At 45.2% G+C, this 19,804-nt stretch overlaps 1 protein-coding gene across 7 annotated transcripts in view; it reads left to right on the top strand.

Moving 5' to 3' along the window:
- The window catches only part of TOX2 (TOX high mobility group box family member 2), a 314,937-nt gene that overhangs the window by 172,362 nt on the left and 122,771 nt on the right, over window positions 1-19,804 (top strand). For 6 of the 7 annotated variants that reach the window (XM_030212723.1, XM_030212719.1, XM_030212716.1 and 3 more), the window contains exon 3: window positions 13,614-13,703. The exons of the other annotated variant lie outside the window; for it this stretch is intronic. In XM_030212723.1, coding sequence (XP_030068583.1) covers window positions 13,614-13,703 — 90 coding nt within the window. The remainder of the gene's footprint in view (window positions 1-13,613; window positions 13,704-19,804) is intronic. 7 annotated transcript variants of the gene reach the window in all.

Genomic DNA, 19,804 nt, shown 5'->3' with positions numbered 1-19,804 from the left:
ACCTCCCCGCCGCCACTTCCGCCCCCCTGCAGCCTCTCTCCCACCCCCCCCCCCCCCCCCATCGCCACGCAAAGGTACCTTGGCTGGCGGTCCCCAACCCCCGCCAGTGAAAGCATTTGACCTGCACTGGTCTCACACTGCCTGGCACCCTGTTCTGTTTTTAGTCTCTGTGCACACTCGTTTTAATGAAACTGAGCATGAGCCAATTTGAGGGGGCCAGGCCCCCGTGGCCCCCATAGCTGTGCCACTGCTGCGCATCAATTCCTTTATAGAATGATATCATAACCTGGCATTACAGCAGCCATAGACCTGGCTAACTGCAGGTGCCTGGACGTGGCAGGGACACACGTACGTTACTGTGCCCGTGGCAGGCACCGCCCAGGTCCCTTCCCTGCTCCACTATGTGAACATCTCTTTGCAATTACTCATTATGGCATGAGCTGCTGCCATTTACTTATCCGCAAAAGTGTCGCTATTCTGTACATTTGCATATGCAAATAGCACACAAATGTAAACACCCCATTACACACTTCCAGTTAAACCAATTTATTTGCGTGCAAACCGTGTAAAGTTGTGCATTAAAACATTTTATTAAAATCAATGTGTGTCATGAAGCAAAAAGACCAAATGAAACATTTTGCCTCCAGGTCCTGCTGTACGTGATTGGGATTGTCACAATTCCTAGGAGGAGGGGAGTTCTTCCATTTTCTGCTTCCCGCCCCCCCCCCCCCTCCAATATTCCGTATTTTGCTGCTTTCAGTCCTGCCTTTCATGATAGGAAAAAGTGGAAGTAATATTGCTGGAAAATGCATTGAGCCAGATCTTTAGCTGGTGGCAGTTGGTCTTTGCTGACCACCACCACCGTTAAACCCAGAAATTCAACACCGAGCCCTGCTTGGGCTTTGACATTGAATTTCCGGACTGATTGTTATGCGGTTAACCAGGTGGGTTAAGTGCTGAACATTGACACTGAACCAGTGAAGTACTGACTCTGCCCCCGAAATGACCTCAAAATAGGGTTACCATATTTGGTCCCCCCAAAAAGAGGACACATGCCCCGCTCCACCACACCCAACCCCGCCCCTGTCACATATTCCCCTCCCCCCTGTCACACACCCCATCACCCCCCCCCCTCCACTCCTCTCCCCGTCACCCCACTTCCCTTACCTTACTCTACTGCCCTGGTGGTCTAGTGACCTCTTCGGGGCAGGAAAGAGCCCCCTCTTTGCTGCCCGGAGCGCTGCCCTGCATCCTGTTGCTGATCTTGGCGCCGATTCAAAATGGCCACCGAGAGTTGAAGTCTCGTGAGGTCGCTTGAACTCTCGGCAGCCATTTTGAATCAGTGCTGAGATCAGCAACAGGATGCAGGGCAGCGCTCTGGGCAGGAAAGAGGGGGCTCTTTCCTGCCCCGAAGGCGGAAGAGGTCACTAGACCACCAGGGCAGTAGAGTAGTAAGTAAGGGGAGGGGAGGGCCGGGAGGCTAGCATAGGATGGCCCACCCGCCAGCCTGCCCATTTGTCCAGAAATCCGGACAAACGGGCAGATTGGCAAAACCCACTTGGTTGCCCGGACATGTCCTCAAAAAGAGGACATGTCCGGGTAAATCCAGACATATGGTAACCCTACCGCAAAATAGCCAGTTTTCAGTTCAGCACTAAGCAGGTCTTTTCTGTAGCAACTAACCGGTTAATTGCTGCTGAAAATTCATGGTTAGCCCCAGTGAGGCAATTTTAACAGGCCAGGAGCTCTTTTCTGACTGGTTAAATCTAATTGAATACCAACCCGATTGTAGCTCAAAAGGTTTTTAAAAAAAAATCACCACACAATATTAGAAACAAATTCACTTGATGATGTAGATTTCGTTGTAAGCGTTATGTGTCAGGGCATCCCCTGGGCAACAACATGGATAGAGAGGCTACTGTGAGGCCAGAGTCACGCAAGGCAGTAACCACACAAGTGGAAGGAGAAAGGTCCAGGGTGCAGGAATAAGATGTGAGACAGGAGTCGAGCATGAAGCAAGCAGGAAAAGTTTGCACTGCAAATCACATAGGGAGCTGGGAGAGCAGCAGGCGCAGGTCAGTCCCACAATAAGGATGAATCATATGCAGCCTTTTTCTCTGTTGAGTGGACCCCTCTGGGAACAGTTTCTCCTACTGCCCCCTTCCTGATCACATTTCTGAGAGCTCGGGTTGCAGTTAAGTTACCCCAGCGGCTCAGCCCCAGTCTCCAGTTTTTAGCTCAAGATGCTGCAGGTTTGAATCCTGGGAAACCCTTTTTTTTTATATATATCAATTTTTATTGATAACACTTGAACACAATACATCAAATAATTCGAACAATACATAGGAGATGTCATCAAGCTTATAATTTTTCTCCCTCTTCCCCCAACTCCCCCCCCCCCTCTCTATCCCCACCCTCAACTCTTTCCCACTTCCTGGGAAACCTTTTTAGTATGTAGTTTTGCTGCTCCTATATTAGGTCATGGAGATTACTTTAAAAAAAACACCTTTTAAAAAATATTGCTGCTCAATTCAAATATTACATTATGTTTCTCACTGTGCTGACCAGTCACTCGTAGCCCGATATAGCTGGTTGTGGCATCGATGCTCCACATCTGTTCTCCATTAACACTTTCTTCCAATGGCTGTACAGACCACATTTCTGAATGCCTTTTGAGAAATACATTAAATTCTCCTCTGCTGTGCATCAGATTTATAAAGCTCAGAACTAGAGGAGAAAGGATCCAGGCACAGGGGTCATCAGGTCCTTTGTCTTCAAAAACAAGTCACAAGCTATTTGATTGGCAGTGTTATAAACAAAGCAACCACTGAAAAATGTTGGGATGTGGTGTGTGTAATCACATTGTTCTCCCACTTAGAGCATTGTGTCAGCAGCTTTTAGTAAAACAATGGTAGAGCATTGTAAAGACAGGGAAACGACGGAACGGGCTGTGAACCCATTTTATGAATTCTCTGGCTCATGACACCCTTCTCTGCCTTGCATTTCACAGACTTTCGGAGTGCAACCAAAACACTGATGAGACATTTCGTACCTCAGGGTTCTGTTCTTGGTCCCCTCCTCTTTTCTATCTACACTTCTTCCCTTGGTTCATTAATCTCATCCCATGGCTTTTCCTACCATCTCTATGCTGATGACTCCCAAATCTACCTTTCTACCCCTGATATCTCACCTTGCATCCAAACCAAAGTTTCAGCGTGCTTGTCTGACATTGCTGTCTGGATGTCTCAACGCCACCTGAAATTAAATATGACCAAAACCGAGCTTCTCATTTTCACCCCCAAACCCACCTCCCCGCTCCCCCCGTTTTCTATTTCTGTTGATGGCTCTCTCATTCTCCCTGTCTCCTCAGCTCGAAACCTTGGGGTCATCTTTGACTCTTCTCTCTCCTTCTCTGCTCATATCCAGCAGACCGCCCTGTCGTTTCTTTCTTTACAACATCCGTAAAATCCGCCCCTTTCTTTACGAGCACTCTACCAAAACCCTCATCCACACCCTTGTCACCTCTCGTTTAGACTACTGCAATCTGCTTTTTGCTGGCCTCCCACTTAGTCACCTCTCCCCTCTCCAGTCAGTTCAAAACTCTGCTGCCCGTCTCATCTTCCGCCAGGGTCGCTTTACTCATACTACCCCTCTCCTCAAGACCCTTCACTGGCTCCCTATCCGTTTTCGCATCCTGTTCAAACTTCTTCTACTAACCTATAAATGTACTCACTCTGCTGCTCCCCAGTATCTCTCCACACTCGTCCTTCCCTACACACCTTCCCGTGCACTCCGCTCCATGGATAAATCCTTCTTATCTGTTCCCTTCTCCACTACTGCCAACTCCAGACTTCGCGCCTTCTGTCTCGCTGCACCCTACGCCTGGAATAAACTTCCTGAGCCCCTACGTCTTGCCCCATCCTTGGCCACCTTTAAATCTAGACTGAAAGCCCACCTCTTTAACATTGCTTTTGACTCGTAACCACTTGTAATCACTCGCCTCCACCTACCCTCCTCTCTTCCTTCCCGTCCACATTAATTGATTTGATTTGCTTACTTTATTTCTTTTTTGTCTATTAGATTGTAAGCTCTTTGAGCAGGGACTGTTTTTTTCTATGTTTGTGCAGCGCTGCGTATGCCTTGTAGTGCTATAGAAATGTTAAATAGTAGTAGTAGTAGTAGTAAATATCGCCAAAATCTGTCCCTTCATTGCTCCTCTTTCTCCACTACAGACTTCAGCTGCTTGATGCATCTTCCTCAAATGTAACTCCTCATCTCAAGTCTCCATGCTGGCTATTTACCTATAAAATGCGTTCACTCTACAACGGCTGCAACCCAATGTCCCAAGTTGACAAGAGCTGTTCTATATCTGCTTCTCTCTTCCTACACTCCAGGGGCGTAGCCAGACACCCAGTTTTGGGGGGGCTGGGGGAGTTACTAAGCTGTGGAAAATATTGCAGCTTTCTATCACTTAATTTACTACAGGAGTCACTAACCTGAGGTAACTCAGTACTGCAGATTAGTAAATGCCATGGTAAATGAATAAATCGACTTGTGTTCAAACTCACAAGCTGTTGGGTTTTTTTTTTCTCACTGGGAGCATCAAGCCACTAAGACACGACCTGATGCTCCAGAGAACCTTCTTATAAAGGGCTGGTGCATAAAGGAGGAACCCCCAAGAAGGACTTCCCCACTCTCTGCATAGCCACCCCCTGGACCAGTCTCCAGAATCTCTAATAGTGGAGGCAGGAGCAAATCCCTAGTCACATAAGGCAGATGGTAGTATTACCTCCAACACTGTTCTCTTGTCTGTTCACACATGGAATTTCTATCTGTAAGGATTCCATGTTTCTCAGAATTGTTATTCTGTTTGACTCAATGGCCTTGTTAACGTAAGGGCTACATGGAAACGTGACCCCTGGCTGTAGTACTGCAAGACCTACTACCAGGAGTCACCGAGGCCATTTTGGAAGAAGGGAACTGGCAGGAGCAGGAGTGACTAAGGATTGGTGCTGCCTGTATCACTAGGGATCAGGGATTCTACTAAGGTAGACCTGGGGAGGGGATCTTCTGGTGGGGGTTTACCACTAAGGGGGGCCTTCAGGTTGGAGGGGGGACTCAAGGAGAGGTTTGGCTTGGGGAACGGCACACTGAGCAGTATTCCTTTGTTCAGGTGCTGCCACTTTAAAATGTGGCCTGGGAGCATCGGGACGTGGCTTGGTGGCCCAATGGTCCCGGGTGGCCATAGCATGTTTTTCAATGAAGCCACGTTATAGTATTTACATAGTAATGAGCTTCTTTACATGCATTTGCATTTATGTAATGCAGAGTAACCTAAATAACACTGTATTAGTGTACCACAATCCGTATTTACAGCCCTTTACAACTCATTTAAGGGGCAGGTAATGTGGGTTAGTTGTCCTAATGCAGCTTGATAGAAACCCCCTCAATCACAGCTGTTACCCCACATTTGAGACTTAACGTTTTGCCTTGTTCTTGTAATTCTAGTGGGTCGTTTAGTCTCACAAAGTACCGTTTTAAGCCACCTCTTCTGGGTGTCAGTTTGGGGTCTCGGACAGTAGACCTCTCTAATGCGCTGTGCGTGCCCTGATAACGCTAGAACAAGGAGACTGGGTGGCCTCCATCTGTTCCTTGTAGAGAGCAGCTTCCAGTCTGATCCCAGCAGAAGAATGAAATCTAATAGCACCTGCATTCTTGTTTTTCAGCCTGGTTTATGTATGTTTCCTTTCACAATGACATTTTTTTTATTCTTGGGGAAACAACAAGCAGCGGGGAAAACATAATTGCACTGATTTTCAGAAGTGCTGTAGCCCCTACTGATCTGATCTACTGCAAGACATGAATCAGAAAAATTCTATTAAAAAATCTCTTGAATGGCTGACACACGAGTATTATTTGTGATGATTAATTTGACTTGGTCATTATGAATAGAGACAGGTCTGAAAAAAATTGCATTTCATTCCCCACTGAATTCATAAAATTACTGTACACCATAATAAGAAGTTATACTTGACAGGATTTCACTACTGGATAAGGCAATTTTCAAAACGGAGAAGGGGGGGAAAGAGAATGTGAAGGAAGGAGAGGAATCTGCCTTCGAATGTTTTCCGTTCCTTTCTCTTGTATATCTTAAAATTCTTTAAAACGCACCGTTGCTGGTTTGGTAAAAGAAAAAGAGGGAATACCACAGTAGTTAATAATAGTAATAACCACGATAATAGTTATTGTTTCTCACCAAGTAATGCTAGGTGTACCTCGTGGCATTACTGGAATTATTTCAGCTTCAATCTCTTCGGGCCGCGATAGCAGTTCCCGCGTGGCAATTCCGACAGAGCCCATTCAAAGTGGCCCTTTATTAAGACTAATGAAAACAGTTCACATAGAACCATGAATTACAAATAACAGGTCTGTTATTCCAGGAAACAGTGGGGGCCTCTCAATGATATATTTTTCTTGCTTGTGTTCTTTAACTCTCTCCCCCCCCCTCCACCCCCCATTTGAAGTATCCTTATTATTCGATCGATACAACAATGTTCCAAAATTGTTTTTGACATTGGAATTATTTTAATATGGCTAATCCTACTGTACCTTTAATCAGGACCTGCTCATCTGCAAAGCTACGAAAAAAAAAAATGAGTGGAAATGATTTGGAACAAGTGACAGGTTGCAATAAGTTCCCTATTTTATTCTTTTGCATTTGTAAACCTTCTACATAATTATGCCGGTTAATGTAATAAATACAGCAAAACCGATTCCTCTGGGGGTCCAGTCTGCAAGTTTTGGCCTGTATTCAATAAGAAAATGACTAATGAGGACATTGCAGGTCCCCCAGAGGTCGCCATGTGGCGGGATGCAGAGTTTGTTGTTCTTAATTGAGAAGCATTAAGGGTTATATGTTGGGGCTCTTTAGGGACCTCGGGACTGGGTGTGGATAAGCTAGTGTGGCTTTTTCCACAGCTTTCACTGTAAGGGAGCTCTGATTCAGTGACGCGTCAAATCTAAATATACCATGGCATAAATAGCTCTATTTAAATATTTTGTGGAACTTGAGGTACCAGATGTGAGCCAATAATATCTGAGTCAATATTTAAATCTTACAGGCAATATTTTACGTACATTCAGTGCTTCTCCCTGTAGAAAAAAATGTTCTATTCGATGTGGAAACACAAAAGAATAAAACCTTTTTTCCCAAGAAACATCTTCCGCACCCTCGTACAATCACTAGTGATAAGTCACCTGGACTACTGTAACGCTCTGTACGCAGGCTGTAAAGAACAGACCATTAAAAAACTCCAAACAGCCCAGAACACCGCAGCCCTACTCATCTTTGGAAAAACCAAATACGAAAGTGCGAAGCCCATAAGAGAGAAACTGCACTGGCTCCCGCTCAAGGAACGAATTGAGTTCAAGATCTGCACGACCGTACACAAAATCATTCACGCAGATGCCCCACTCTACATGCTAAACTTATTAGACTTACCGCCCAGAAATGCCAGAAGATCAGCCCGCAAGTTCCTCCATTTGAACCACCCCAGCTGTAAAGGAATCAAATACAAACAGGCATACGCTACTACCTTTGCTTATAAAAGCACACAGATATGGAACGCACTACCCATGGCCTTAAAAACCACGGACAACTTAACCAACTTTCGCAGCGAAGGGCGACTAAAATGATAGCGGGGATGGGACGACTTCCCTATGAAGAAAGACTAAGGAGGCTAGGGCTTTTCAGCTTGGAGAAGAGACGGCTGAGGGGAGACATGATAGAGGTATATAAAATAATGAGTGGGGTGGAACAGGTGGATGTGAAGCGTCTGTTCACGCTTTCCAAAAATACTAGGACTAGAGGGCATGCGATGAAACTACAGTGTAGTAAATGTAAAACAAATCGGAGAAAATGTTTCTTCACCCAACGCGTAATTAAACTCTGGAATTCATTGCCGGAAAATGTGGTGAAGGCGGTTAGCTTAGCAGAGTTTAAAAAGGGGTTGGACGGTTTCCTAAAGGACAAGTCCATAAACCGCTACTAAACGGACTTGGAAAAATCCAAAATCCCAGGAATAACATGTATAGAATGTTTGTACGTTTGGGAAGCTTGCCAGGTGCCCTTGGCCTGGATTGGCCGCTGTCGTGGACAAGATGCTGGGCTCGATGGACCCTTGGTCTTTTCCCAGTATGGCATTACTTATGTACTTATGTAAATCTTTGAAGACACATCTCTTCAACAAGGCTTACAAAAGACATTCTTAATTGAACAAATCACTCCTTTTACCACCCAAGTGCTTTAAAACACCTCTCACACGACCTTACCTAATACTACTACTACTACTATTTAGCATTTCTATAGCGCTACAAGGCTAATACCTCTCCATCTCTCACATGGCCTTACCTAATACCTTTCCATCTAAACCCTCATCTACCTTCAGCTTATTATCGACTGTATCTAAGTTTATGTAATGACTATGAGGCTTATTTTCAAAGCACTTAGACTTACAAAGTTCCATAGGTTACTATGGAACTTTGTAAGTATAAGTGCTTTGAAAATATGCCGCCTCCATCATATTAACATCCTGTAAGCCACATTGAGCCTGCAAAAAGGTGGGATAGTGTGGGGTACAAATGCAATAAAATAAATAAATAAATGCTGAGTACACGTACAGACCACTGACTGCTGCTGGCTATGCGGATAATGTGATATTCAGCCACTCCTCATGGAACTGAGTGGTACAACTTAGGACAGCTTTTTTTCCTGAGCAGTGCCTGGTTGTCACCTTGGGTCTACAACCTCCAATGCGAGACATCTTGGTGGCAGCAACAAAACCTTTCATCAGATGTTCGTATGCATTTAAATGATTTTTCAGTCCGGTGTTTTGCTAACAGATAACACCACACTACCTACATCTTCCTTATCATCTGAGGTTGCAAACATCTCTCAGAGTTGCATCTCAGCACAGTCCACAGCTTATGTTCTCCTAGGCAGAGCTTGGGATTTGCACCGTCTAATAATTTTGTGATTCATGAAGGGGATTTTTGATGTACCAGTGGTCTGACAGGTGCCTCGTGAACTGGAATGTTCTTGCATCGCTAATGAAGCTTCCATTTGAGCCCATGGAGTCCTCATCTCTCAAGTATCTATCCATTACTTTTTCTACCTGTTGGTCCATCTGAAGATTATCACAAAGGTATTCCATCCCCAATTCTGTATCACTCTGTTGTATTTTTTCCAGCTGAAATGCATGACCCTGCATTTTTTTTAGCATTAAATCTTAGCTGCCAAATTCTAGGCCATTCTGTCAGCTTTGCTAGGTCCCTCGTCATGTTATCCACACCACCAGGGGTGTATTTACCCTATTGCAGATTTTGGTATCATCCGCAAAGAGACAAACTTTACCACAGAGTCCTCCTACGATATAGCTTACAACAATGTTTTTAGAAAACTAGAGCAAGAACCAATCCCTGTGGCACACCACTGGTAACACTCTTTTCCTCAGAGTGAACTCTGTTTATCACTATCCTTTTTCGCCTTCCGTTCAACCAGTTTCTAACCCAGTCAGTCACTTTAGGACACATACCAAGGGCACTCAGTTTATTTAACAGTCACCTTAGCAGAACTGTGTCAAAGGCTTTGCTAAAATCCAATGCTCTCCCTAAACCCAACTCCCTGCTCACCCAGTAGAAAAAAAATCAATCAGATTCACATGACAAGACCTACCTCTAGGAAAACCATGCTGTCTTGGGTCCTGTAGTCCATTGGACTCCAAAAACCGCCCTGTCCTGTGATTGAGAAGCATCTCCATTAATTTACTCCCCACAGAGGTCAGAGTAGCCACCTTTGGTTCCCAACCTCTTCCTCACTTCTTTGGTGGTGATCCTTGTTTCATCAGGAAAGCTGGTACAACAGGTGATTGGAATTCATCTGCATTTTCAGAAATAATAATTGGCAACTTTGACCAGATATTTCTCAAGACATAGTTTAAAGCAGGGGCATAGCCGGACCTCGGCGGGAGGGGGGGCCAGAGCCCAAAGTGGTGGGGGGACACATTTTAGCCCACCTCCCCCAGCCACCGCCCCTCTCCCATTGCTTTCGATGCCACCACCGCAAGGTACCTTTGCTGGTGGGGGTCCCCATCCCCCGCCAGCTGAAGCGTTTATCTGTTCCGTGCTGGTCTCGCACTTGATTCCTCTCCTGTTTTCAGTGCGCCATGCACTGCATGCTCGTTTTAATGGAACAGCCAATTTTTCGGGGGGCCCAGGCCCCCGTGGCCCCCCCCATAGCTACGCAATTGGTTTAAAGCAGCTTCAGATAATTGAAGATATAGTCAGTTTTAGTGACTTTTTGCCAGCGGGTCTCTCTGGTGGTGGTCCATGATTCTTTAGTTTCTTCCCACAGATATACTTTGTTTTTCTGTACTTGAAGGCAGGCACCAGTCTGTTTAAATTTATACCAGCTGAATTCACTTGCAACAACACTAGCAGGTTAAGATGAAAAGCGATCGTCCTGTGGTTCAGTTTGGGAATGGGCACTCAGTGGCCATCTGTGATGAGCACTGGCTTTGCAAATTGCTTGAAGCTTTCCGAAGAGAAGAATTAACATTGGAACCAATATTGAACGCATAATTGCTTTTTCATTACTTCTCGGCACCTTAACTCACAAAGGGAGAGGAGGTAGTTATTAAGGTGTGTTACGGCTATTATAATACATGTTATTTGCCCCCTAACATATGTAGAATGGCATCCTTGACCTGTACTTGTGTGTATCTGCTTGTCTCATGTAAGCCACATAAAACTGAGTTGCCAACTCGGGTGATTGTGGGATATAAATCCAGTAAATTGAAATATTACCATAACACATCCTATATAATAATTTGCACCTCCAACGTTCTACGTCTGGATGCCTGGGTTCGTAACACAATTCCCATTGGTCCACCCTCACGTCTGAACGTGATGACATCAGAGGGCGGATCAATGAGAGGGAAGGGAAACCAGCACCAGCCAGCCACAGAACGTTGGAGGTGAGGATACAATCGCGGGAGAATCGCCCCCCCTGCCTCCCCCCATGTCCTCCGAGTTTCAGGCCCTCCCTCCCTCTCTCTCTCTCTCTCTCCCCTCCGAGTGGCAGCCCAACCTGCGTTGCCCGCCCTCTTCTCCCAGTCCTCTGCCTGCCCCTCACCTTCCTGCTTGCCGGCCTGAATTTAAAAGTTCTTACCTCGGGGTCCGGCGGCAGTAGTGAAAGTTGAGCAGGCACGGTGCTTCAGCCTGCCTTCCCTTCTGTCTCAGCTCTGCCTCTGGTCTCACCCTCATTTTCTGTTTCTGGAAGGACCAGACCAGAGGCAGAGCTGAGACAGAAGGGAAGGCAGGCTGAAGCACCATGCCTGCTCAACTTTCACTGCTGCCGCCGGACCCCGAGGTAAGAACTTTTAAATTCAGGCCGGGGGGCCTGGAATTCAGAGGAGAGAGAGGGAGGGAGGGAGGCCTGCCTGGAACTCGGAGGAGAGGGGAGCCTGGAACTCAGAGGAGAGGGAGGGGGGCCAAGCTGGAACTCGGAGGGTAACTTTGCTAGCACCCGTTTCATTTGTGTGAGAAGTGGGCATGTTTTACTAGTGTTTATATAAGATGCTGTAGGATACATTCGATGAGATGCAAAGCATACAAACCCATGCAAAACAATTCATATGTAAAAAATTAGATAATGCAACTTGCAGTGAACACCACAATTTGTGTTATTCCAGGAAAAATAGAATTATTAGTCGGGAGCATCGGGCAGCTAACACACAACCTGATGCTCCTGGGCTACATCTTAAAGGGCCAGGCATAAAAGCTTAATTTCCCCCTATCCCCCCTCCCCAAAGCCACTCCAAAAATATATCCCCTCTATCACATTCCCCCCCCCCCCCCAAGAGGACTGCCTTTCCCACAAAGACCCCCACCCCATGCTCCCATAGGCCCCCTGGTGTCCATGGGTTTGAGGAAGGAGCAATTCCTAGTTCCTTCTGCCCCTGCCAGCTCTGAGTTCAAAATGGTACCAGAGACCCCTAGCAGTAGGTTCATGGGTCTAGCCCTCATACAACAAACGACTCCGTGGTGAACTAAGATGTGATAAAAGCCCAACTTTTAGTGTACCTTAATGATTACCCCCTCCACACCTGTCCAGATTATATATATATATATATATATATATATATATGTATAAAGAGAGAGGCTAAAACTGAGGCAGGGTGAAGCAGCACTGGTACGTCTTAATTCTGTTCTGGACTGTACCAAGTGCTGTGCAAGCAGGGCCAGCTGCACAGGGCCCAGGGAGGTGGGGGCATCAACATTCTACCCATCCATTGTCTTGGCAACAGCACAGTGGGTGGGATGGGGCCAAAAGGGGGTGTGTCACACAGGGCGCCATTCCAGCTCGGTACAGTCCCGATCGTATAACCTAGATGCTCACATGTGTAAATGTTTCGAATACTAGCATTCGTTCGCATAAATAGAACCAGGCTGCCTAAGTGTCATTCTGCAAATGCAGAGTTCAGATTTACAAGCAGGACGCACATAGGGGTACAGGGCTGGCCCAACGTTAGGCAAGACTAGGAGGTTGCCTAGGGCATAAGTACATAAGTAATGCCACACTGGGAAAAGACCAAGGGTCCATCGAGCCCAGCATCCTGTCCACGACAGCGGCCAATCCAGGCCAAGGGCTCCTGGCGAGCTTCCCAAATGTACAAACGTTCTATACATGTTATTCCAGGTATAGAAAAGCCTGCATTGGCCGGCAAGTGACTACCACGAGTTTGCTATTACCGTTTTTACATTTTTTTTTTATTAGCATTGATGATGCTGCTGGATATTTCTTTCTCGTTTCTCTAGGTGGGTAGTCAGCAGTTTTACTTACTGTTAAGCAGAAATGTGATATCATATTATTTGCTGTAGTTGCACCAATCTGGATAACCACATGTTCTGGGGCCCATGGCTTTCTCTGTAGCAGCAAATCTATTAGGGCGACTGAGAAATGTTTGTCGAGGTGAAGACTGGTTTGTAGACGCATCGTAGAAGCAGGACAGCTCACGGGTGGATAGTCAAAGCCATTTAAGCAGCCAAGAGAGGCTCCTGGCCAGTTAAATCGATTGTACGGGGCTGTCCGTTGACCAGTTAGTGCCACTGAATATCACCACTGATCACTATAGTGAAAAGCAGATATTTTGTGGGTGATCCAGGGATGGAGTCCACTCTTAATGCGGATACGTTGCTGATATTCTGCACCTAACCATCTACTTTAACCGGACAAATCAGTCCTATCTTTATCCAGTTTCGCTCAGGTGGTTAAGTGCTGAATATTGCACTTAACTGTATAAGAGAGAGCCGGACGTATAAACCTGGATATTCAAGCCGTAGCCCGGAAATGGGTTGGGATTGAGTATCTGGGCGTAACCCCAGCGGTGGACAAACCCCCCCCCCCCCCCCCCCCCCCCACTGACTGCCACCAACTGATAATTTCTCCCTCAGTCTTTTCATAGGAACATGAGCAGAAGAAGTGTAATTGTAAGAATACTTTTAATTTATGTAGCGCACATCCAAACAGGATGCCAATCCACTGTACAATTTAGTATTTCAGAAACATACATGCATCCACCTCTGGGGTGGATGGCCTGGGACCACACGTCTGGCATCCGGACTCCATGAAAACTTCCAAAGGGGTGAGTAGATGAATGAAAGTATTATTCTTATCGAATGACGGTTGTTACACTGAAGCAGTAGAAGTTGAAATGACTCCCCCCTCCCCCCCCCCCCACCAAAAGACCACACCAAAAAAAGTATATACTAATTTTCCCCGGCCAGTGCAGGAGTCACATTTCTACTCCAGTAATAAATAATGCTGGTTAGAAAGCCCTCACTACCTTTACTAATATTGGACAACGTTACCATGTGCTTTAATTTGCAAGTACCCTGGCTTTCCCCCTCACTCTTTATTCCCTCCCCCTCCCAAACTCAGCTCAGCCATTGCAACACTTGGAGGCTGGGAGCAAAAGACATAGCTGCCCGCTACTGAGGATCCTGAGTCCGGCTACTGGCAGTCACTGATCTATTTATTTAGTGGAGAACTGTAGGTTAGGTTTTAGGAAAGACAACCTCCACAATCAGCGGAGGTGGTCAAAGGAAGGAGGAGTCACCAAAGAAATCAAACATCAAATTTATTGAGGGGAGACCCAACTTGACCAAGTTTTGGCTTACAGCCTGCATCAGGGGTCATCCAGCCCTCAACAATAAATACACACATGGTCAACTTTATGGTCAGTACTTGTACACATCTCAGTAGCAGAAGGTTGTTTTAGAATCCTATTGAGACGTGCATAAGGAGTGACCATAAAGTTGACCACTGGATGACCCTTGATTCAGGCTGTAAGCTGAAACTTGGTCAAGTCAGGTCTTTCCTCGGTAAATGTGATGTTTGATTTCTTTGGTGACTCCTTCCCTTGACCACCTCTGCTGTTTTGGTTAGATTTTAGGAACCCCAAGTATTTGATTTGATCATAAAAAGTCCAGTCTCATCTGGCTTGATCTAGTGTGTGTTTGGTTTGAGGAGCTCTCAGAAGTGTTGTCAATGTCATTGTATATTCATAAGCCCAACAAACAGGCTATTCCCATCCGACTCTAAGCTTTGTGGAGTCTGTTTGGTTATTGGTTAAATCATTACAGCTTTTTTTCAGTCCTTCTGTTAGAAGCAATGTAAGAACAGTCTACAGGGCAGTCTTGCTCAGGCTACTTTATCGGCTCATTTTCTTTACCAGACTGGTACTAGCCACAAAGCATTTTTTTTCCTTCATTTGGTACATAGCTACTACATTTATGATTTTATGCATGTTGTAAACAGGCCCGCTGTTCCAGTATGTGGGGGGAGGATGCCGCCTCCCACGAATAGACAGATCTCCACAAATTGCCACCAGTGGATACTTTAAAATATTCATTTTTCAAGTTAATGACAAACACTTCAGTCCAGAGCCCTGGGTCAGGGCTTTCCCGGCAGGGCTGTTCTGCCTCTTTTAGTGTACAAGCCAGCAAACACAAAGTCTCTGCCCCTTTCTTGAAGGGCTGCAATAGTCCTTTGAAAATCCCTCCTTTTCAAAGTCAGTAGCAAAATCTGTACTTGCCTCCAAGCAGGGTTTTCCCCCTCCTGCCCAAACAAGTCTTTCAGATTCCACATAGTCCTTCCAAAATAATCAGGGTGCAGCTTGGGGGAGAACCAGGCTTGTAACTCATCCAGCAACCTCCCCCAACAGTCAGGGTTTCCTCACAGCAAACAGGTCTCCCAAAAGAAAACAGGCTTCATTCTTTAAGCAGGGTTTAACTCAAAATACCTTCCAAAAAAATATAGTTTCAAACCTTCAGGTGCTTTTCTCCCCAGGCACTCAAGCTCCCATTCCCTTCTGGTTTCTTCTCCCTGCTCAGCTGCCTGATTAACCCCCTTCTTCCATCCAATCCCTCCAATCCCTCCTCCTGCTTCTCACCCCACCCCTCCCTATTACAGGTGGGCAGCATGATACACTGATTGTGGGTCCAGGGGGACTGGGCTCCTTCATTCTCCCTCCCTCTTGTGGTCAGAGACGGTATATGGCCAGCTTGCCTATCCCCTGGGCTCTCACTGCTGGGACTGAAAATGCATTCTGGGAGATGTAGTTTAGGGTTTTGCTGCTTCACAATGTATTTTCTAAAGTATAATTTATATGTGAAAATATGTGCATGCTCCCAAGCAGATATATGTCTGCAACCGTAATCTAGGCATGATTTCTGCCACTTTTCCCCTAGTTTTACACAGACATATAGGTGCCTATGGCCCTTACTTTATTAATGTCTAAAACCGCAGTACATCCTTATGGCAAGGGGAAATTGGACGTGTTTTGGGCAGGACTAGAAGGGAGCCAAAATATGGACATCCAACTCTGATTTCAGAAGGAAAAGGGATGTCTATATCCAAAAAAATGGTTGATGTTATTTAGACCTGGTACGTGGCACGTCTAGGTTAGAGAAAGGTGCTCTGATTGACCAGTTCTCCACTGGAAGGATTAAAGAAGTCACAGTAGATATTTTTCTGATCCTGAAGGGCTCACAATTAAAAAAAAAAAGCAAATAAAAACCACACACACAAAGTGCCACACTGAAATTTGAACTGGGGTCCTCTAGTCCTTACCTCATTACTCTAACCATTAGGCTCCTCCTCCACACGGACGTCTATGTGGCCATTTTATTACATTGACGTTCCTTTGTCCCCGTCCCTTTTTTTGCCCCGTTCATAGTTTGGACCTTTCAGTTTGTGAAATGGATCTTCATTCTGGATGTAACCAGCCCATGGACATCCATTTCTCATTCATTTTTCAACAGGATCTGCCGATGTACATTTTGTTCTAAATACATGGGGAAAGCAACATACTGACTTGGATGTCCTTATTCTGAGTTGAATATCTTTTCTAAAATGTTCCTCATGTCTTTAGGCTAAAAATAGGTAACCTAGGTCTGAAGACACCTATTATAAAATAGATAGCCAAGTGTAGTCTAAAATGTGTGTGTCGGGGGTGGGGGAGGGTGGAGAGAAGGGGTCAGTATTCGGAAGGATTTATCCAGTTAACCTTTGACCAGACATTGAGATTTGAGGCTATCCATTTAAAAAGAGAAGGAATCGGAGACATGGCAGGGTGGGTTCAAACTTTAGTTACATTGCAGTGATAGTCAACGATTGTCCAATTAAAGTTATCTGGTAAATTAGTTGCAGGCAGAGCATGCCTAAGAGCACTGACTTATCCAAATATCTTTTCAAGCATCCAGATTAAGGCATTGAGAATATGTTGTTTGCATATCTTTATCCAGATGTCTTTCAGCTAAATATTGGCTCCATTATTTTTATTGTATAGTTGACAGTGGGCTTCTAAGCAGAGTACCACCACCCTGTCTCGCACTTGTTCACCCTGTATGAAGTGTCTCCTGCATACTTTTACATTCTAGGTGAGACAAAAGCTGATCATGTTAGTGTGAGGTATGAGAACAATTAGAGACCATTGGGGTAATGCATGAGACCAAAAACGTTATAGGGAACGATAAGGGATGATACTAGCAGTGGTGTAGCTAAGGGGGGGCACCGGGGGAGCAGCTGCTCCCCCAAACGGAGTTCTGCTGGTGCTGACGCCTATTTTTTTCTCAATGTGTTGCATTGAAAATGTGCGCTGGTGGAAGTCCGCTCTCACGCCGCTTTCGCTCCCCCCGCACCGTCAACCCGGCTCCGCTTCTGGATACTAGGAGGTAGAAGGCGATGGATTGTTATGAAGCAGTCTTTGGAAGAGAGAAAGCTTTTTAGCCACTTCCTGAAGCTAAGGTAGCTTCTTTTCTGTTCTGATGGCAGTAGGTATGGAATAGACTTCCTGAGCCCTTACGCCAAGCCCCCTCCCTACCCATCTTCAAATCCCTCTTCAATGTTGCTTTCGGCACCTAACCTTTATACCTTTCAGGAAATCTAGACTGCCCCAATTTGACTGACTGTACATTTGTCCTTTAGATTGTAAGCTCCTTTGAGCAGGGACTGTCCTTCTATGTTAAATTGTACAGCGCTGCGTAACCCTAGTAGCGCTTTAGAAATGTCAAGTAGTAGTAGGTAGAGACTTCCATATTTTACCTCCAAGTACAGGGAATATAGAACTGAAAATCTTCTGATTACGAATTGTCTTTTGAAACGGTGGTGTTAGCATCAGTTATTCTTTGTCTGTTAGACTGGACCATACGTAGCGAAGTGGTCTTAGTTAGCAGTTCAGAGGTCAAACCCTGTAAGATTTGAAAAACTAAACAAGCAGCTTTGAACCTGAGTCTTTCTGCTATGGGAAGCCAGTGCAGTTTGTTTAGATGAGTTGAAACACTAGTATATCTTATTCAATCTTTATATTAGTCTAGCAGCTGTATTCTGTATGATTTGCATTTTTTTTTCTGATATTAACACTTAATACCAAGAAATAGAACGTTACAGTAATCCAAGTGAGGTAGGACTAATGTGGACCTAGTAGTGCAAAGGCGGTTTGGTCGAGGAATGATCTGACTAGACGTAGCTGTCTCATTTGAGGGACTGGTTGGTTCTGGTTTCAGTTATAGCGGTAAAGTGCTAAATACTGGACTTAAGTGCTAAGCATTAGCCATCAGTGCCGATACCTGGACTTGGGCTGGCATTGAATATCCGTGTTGAACCACCTGTGGTGGTCGGCAAAACGCTGATCACCACCTGCTGAATATCGAACCCATAATTAAAATTGCTAGCTCCTGAGTTTTCTTGACCTCTGTTTGATCTTGAATTACTAGCAGAATAGTAATATGGAACAAAAAAAAGCATATAATATATTCAGTTAGGATGATGCATTTTATGAATAGCAAATGTGCCTGGAATTAGATGCTGTTTGTTTTTTATTTTCCATTAAGCAAACACTTCTTGTATTGGAAGATGATTTTCGTTTTCAGCTGGACTGGAGTCTACTTGCCATGATTTAATGTAATGCAAGCTGCAAAGGACTTAAGTATAAATCAACTTATGCAACCAGCTTTTCCTACATAAGCACACAATTGTGGAACGCGCCATCAAAAGCTGTGAAAACAACGTACGACCACCTAAACTTTCGGAAATCACTAAAAACCAACCTGTTCAATTAGGCGTACCCTATGGACCCAACGTAAATGCCTGGATCCTGCTACTCAACGAAACCAAAGCTCGCAATGGACATAACTCTCCCTCTCTAAGATTCCAAATGTAACACATAAACCTTATCCTACGATTCCCAAATGTGTCTGTAGCACATGAACATTATCCTACCACACATCACACTGTATTTGTTCTTTACCGGACTGGGCGAACGCCTTTACGGTACTATGTAAGCCACATTGAGCCTGCAAATAGGTGGGAAAATGTGGGATACAAATGTAACAAATAAATACATAAATAAATATTGTGAACGAGTGTGTGCTTGAGACAGAGAGTAAATGCCAGGATGCTCTACCATGGTTTCTACTTGTAGCAAAAGAGCAGCATGACAATGGTTGAACTTGAACCTTCACAGATACAACTAGATAAAGTTACAAAAGTGAAGCAAGACACTTTATTAACACATTCTGAAGCCTTGTTACATCACAGGTACAGTAAATTAGAAATAAAGTCTCATTGGGATTCAGGTACAGTAGATACTTCATTATCCAACAAAAATGGAACTTGACCCATTGCGGATAACCTGAAAAGTCAGATAATCAAGACTCTACACAGAAACAGCTTCCCCGCTCCCGAACTGCTCCCCCCACTCACCTTCTCAATCATAGCCCCACCCCCCCAGGTCCAGTTGAGAAGCCCTTGGGGTAAAGCAGTGAGGTTGGAGCAAGAGTAATCCCCAGTCACTCCTTTCAGAGTGGCTGGCCCGAACTCTTCCATGATAGAGGTTTATAAGGTCCGGAATGGCGTGGAATGATAGAAAAGTTAGATGATAGGATTTAATGCCAGTTTTTGTGATGTTTATGGCCAGTGTTTTACTTGTTCTACATCCTGACCGGAACCCCACCCTCTGCTGACACACAAAACTCTGATAGTCTAGTGCCCCCAACCCAAGCCCCCCTCACATAAAAAAAAAAAATAAATCCCTGGTAGTAAATTGTAATGCTTCTCAACCCTCTCCTGAAGGCACACCTAGAGGGGCATAATCGAATGGTGCCGGCCATCTAGATGGCCGCCGCTGCAAAAAGCGGTCCCGAAACGTATTATCGAAAAAGATGGCCGGCCATCTTTCGTTTC

This window comes from Microcaecilia unicolor, chromosome 8 (assembly GCF_901765095.1).
Source record: "Microcaecilia unicolor chromosome 8, aMicUni1.1, whole genome shotgun sequence".
NCBI lineage: Eukaryota > Metazoa > Chordata > Amphibia > Gymnophiona > Siphonopidae > Microcaecilia > Microcaecilia unicolor.
Note: the sequence above shows the minus strand (reverse complement) of the source record. Positions and strands in the feature narration are given on the sequence as shown.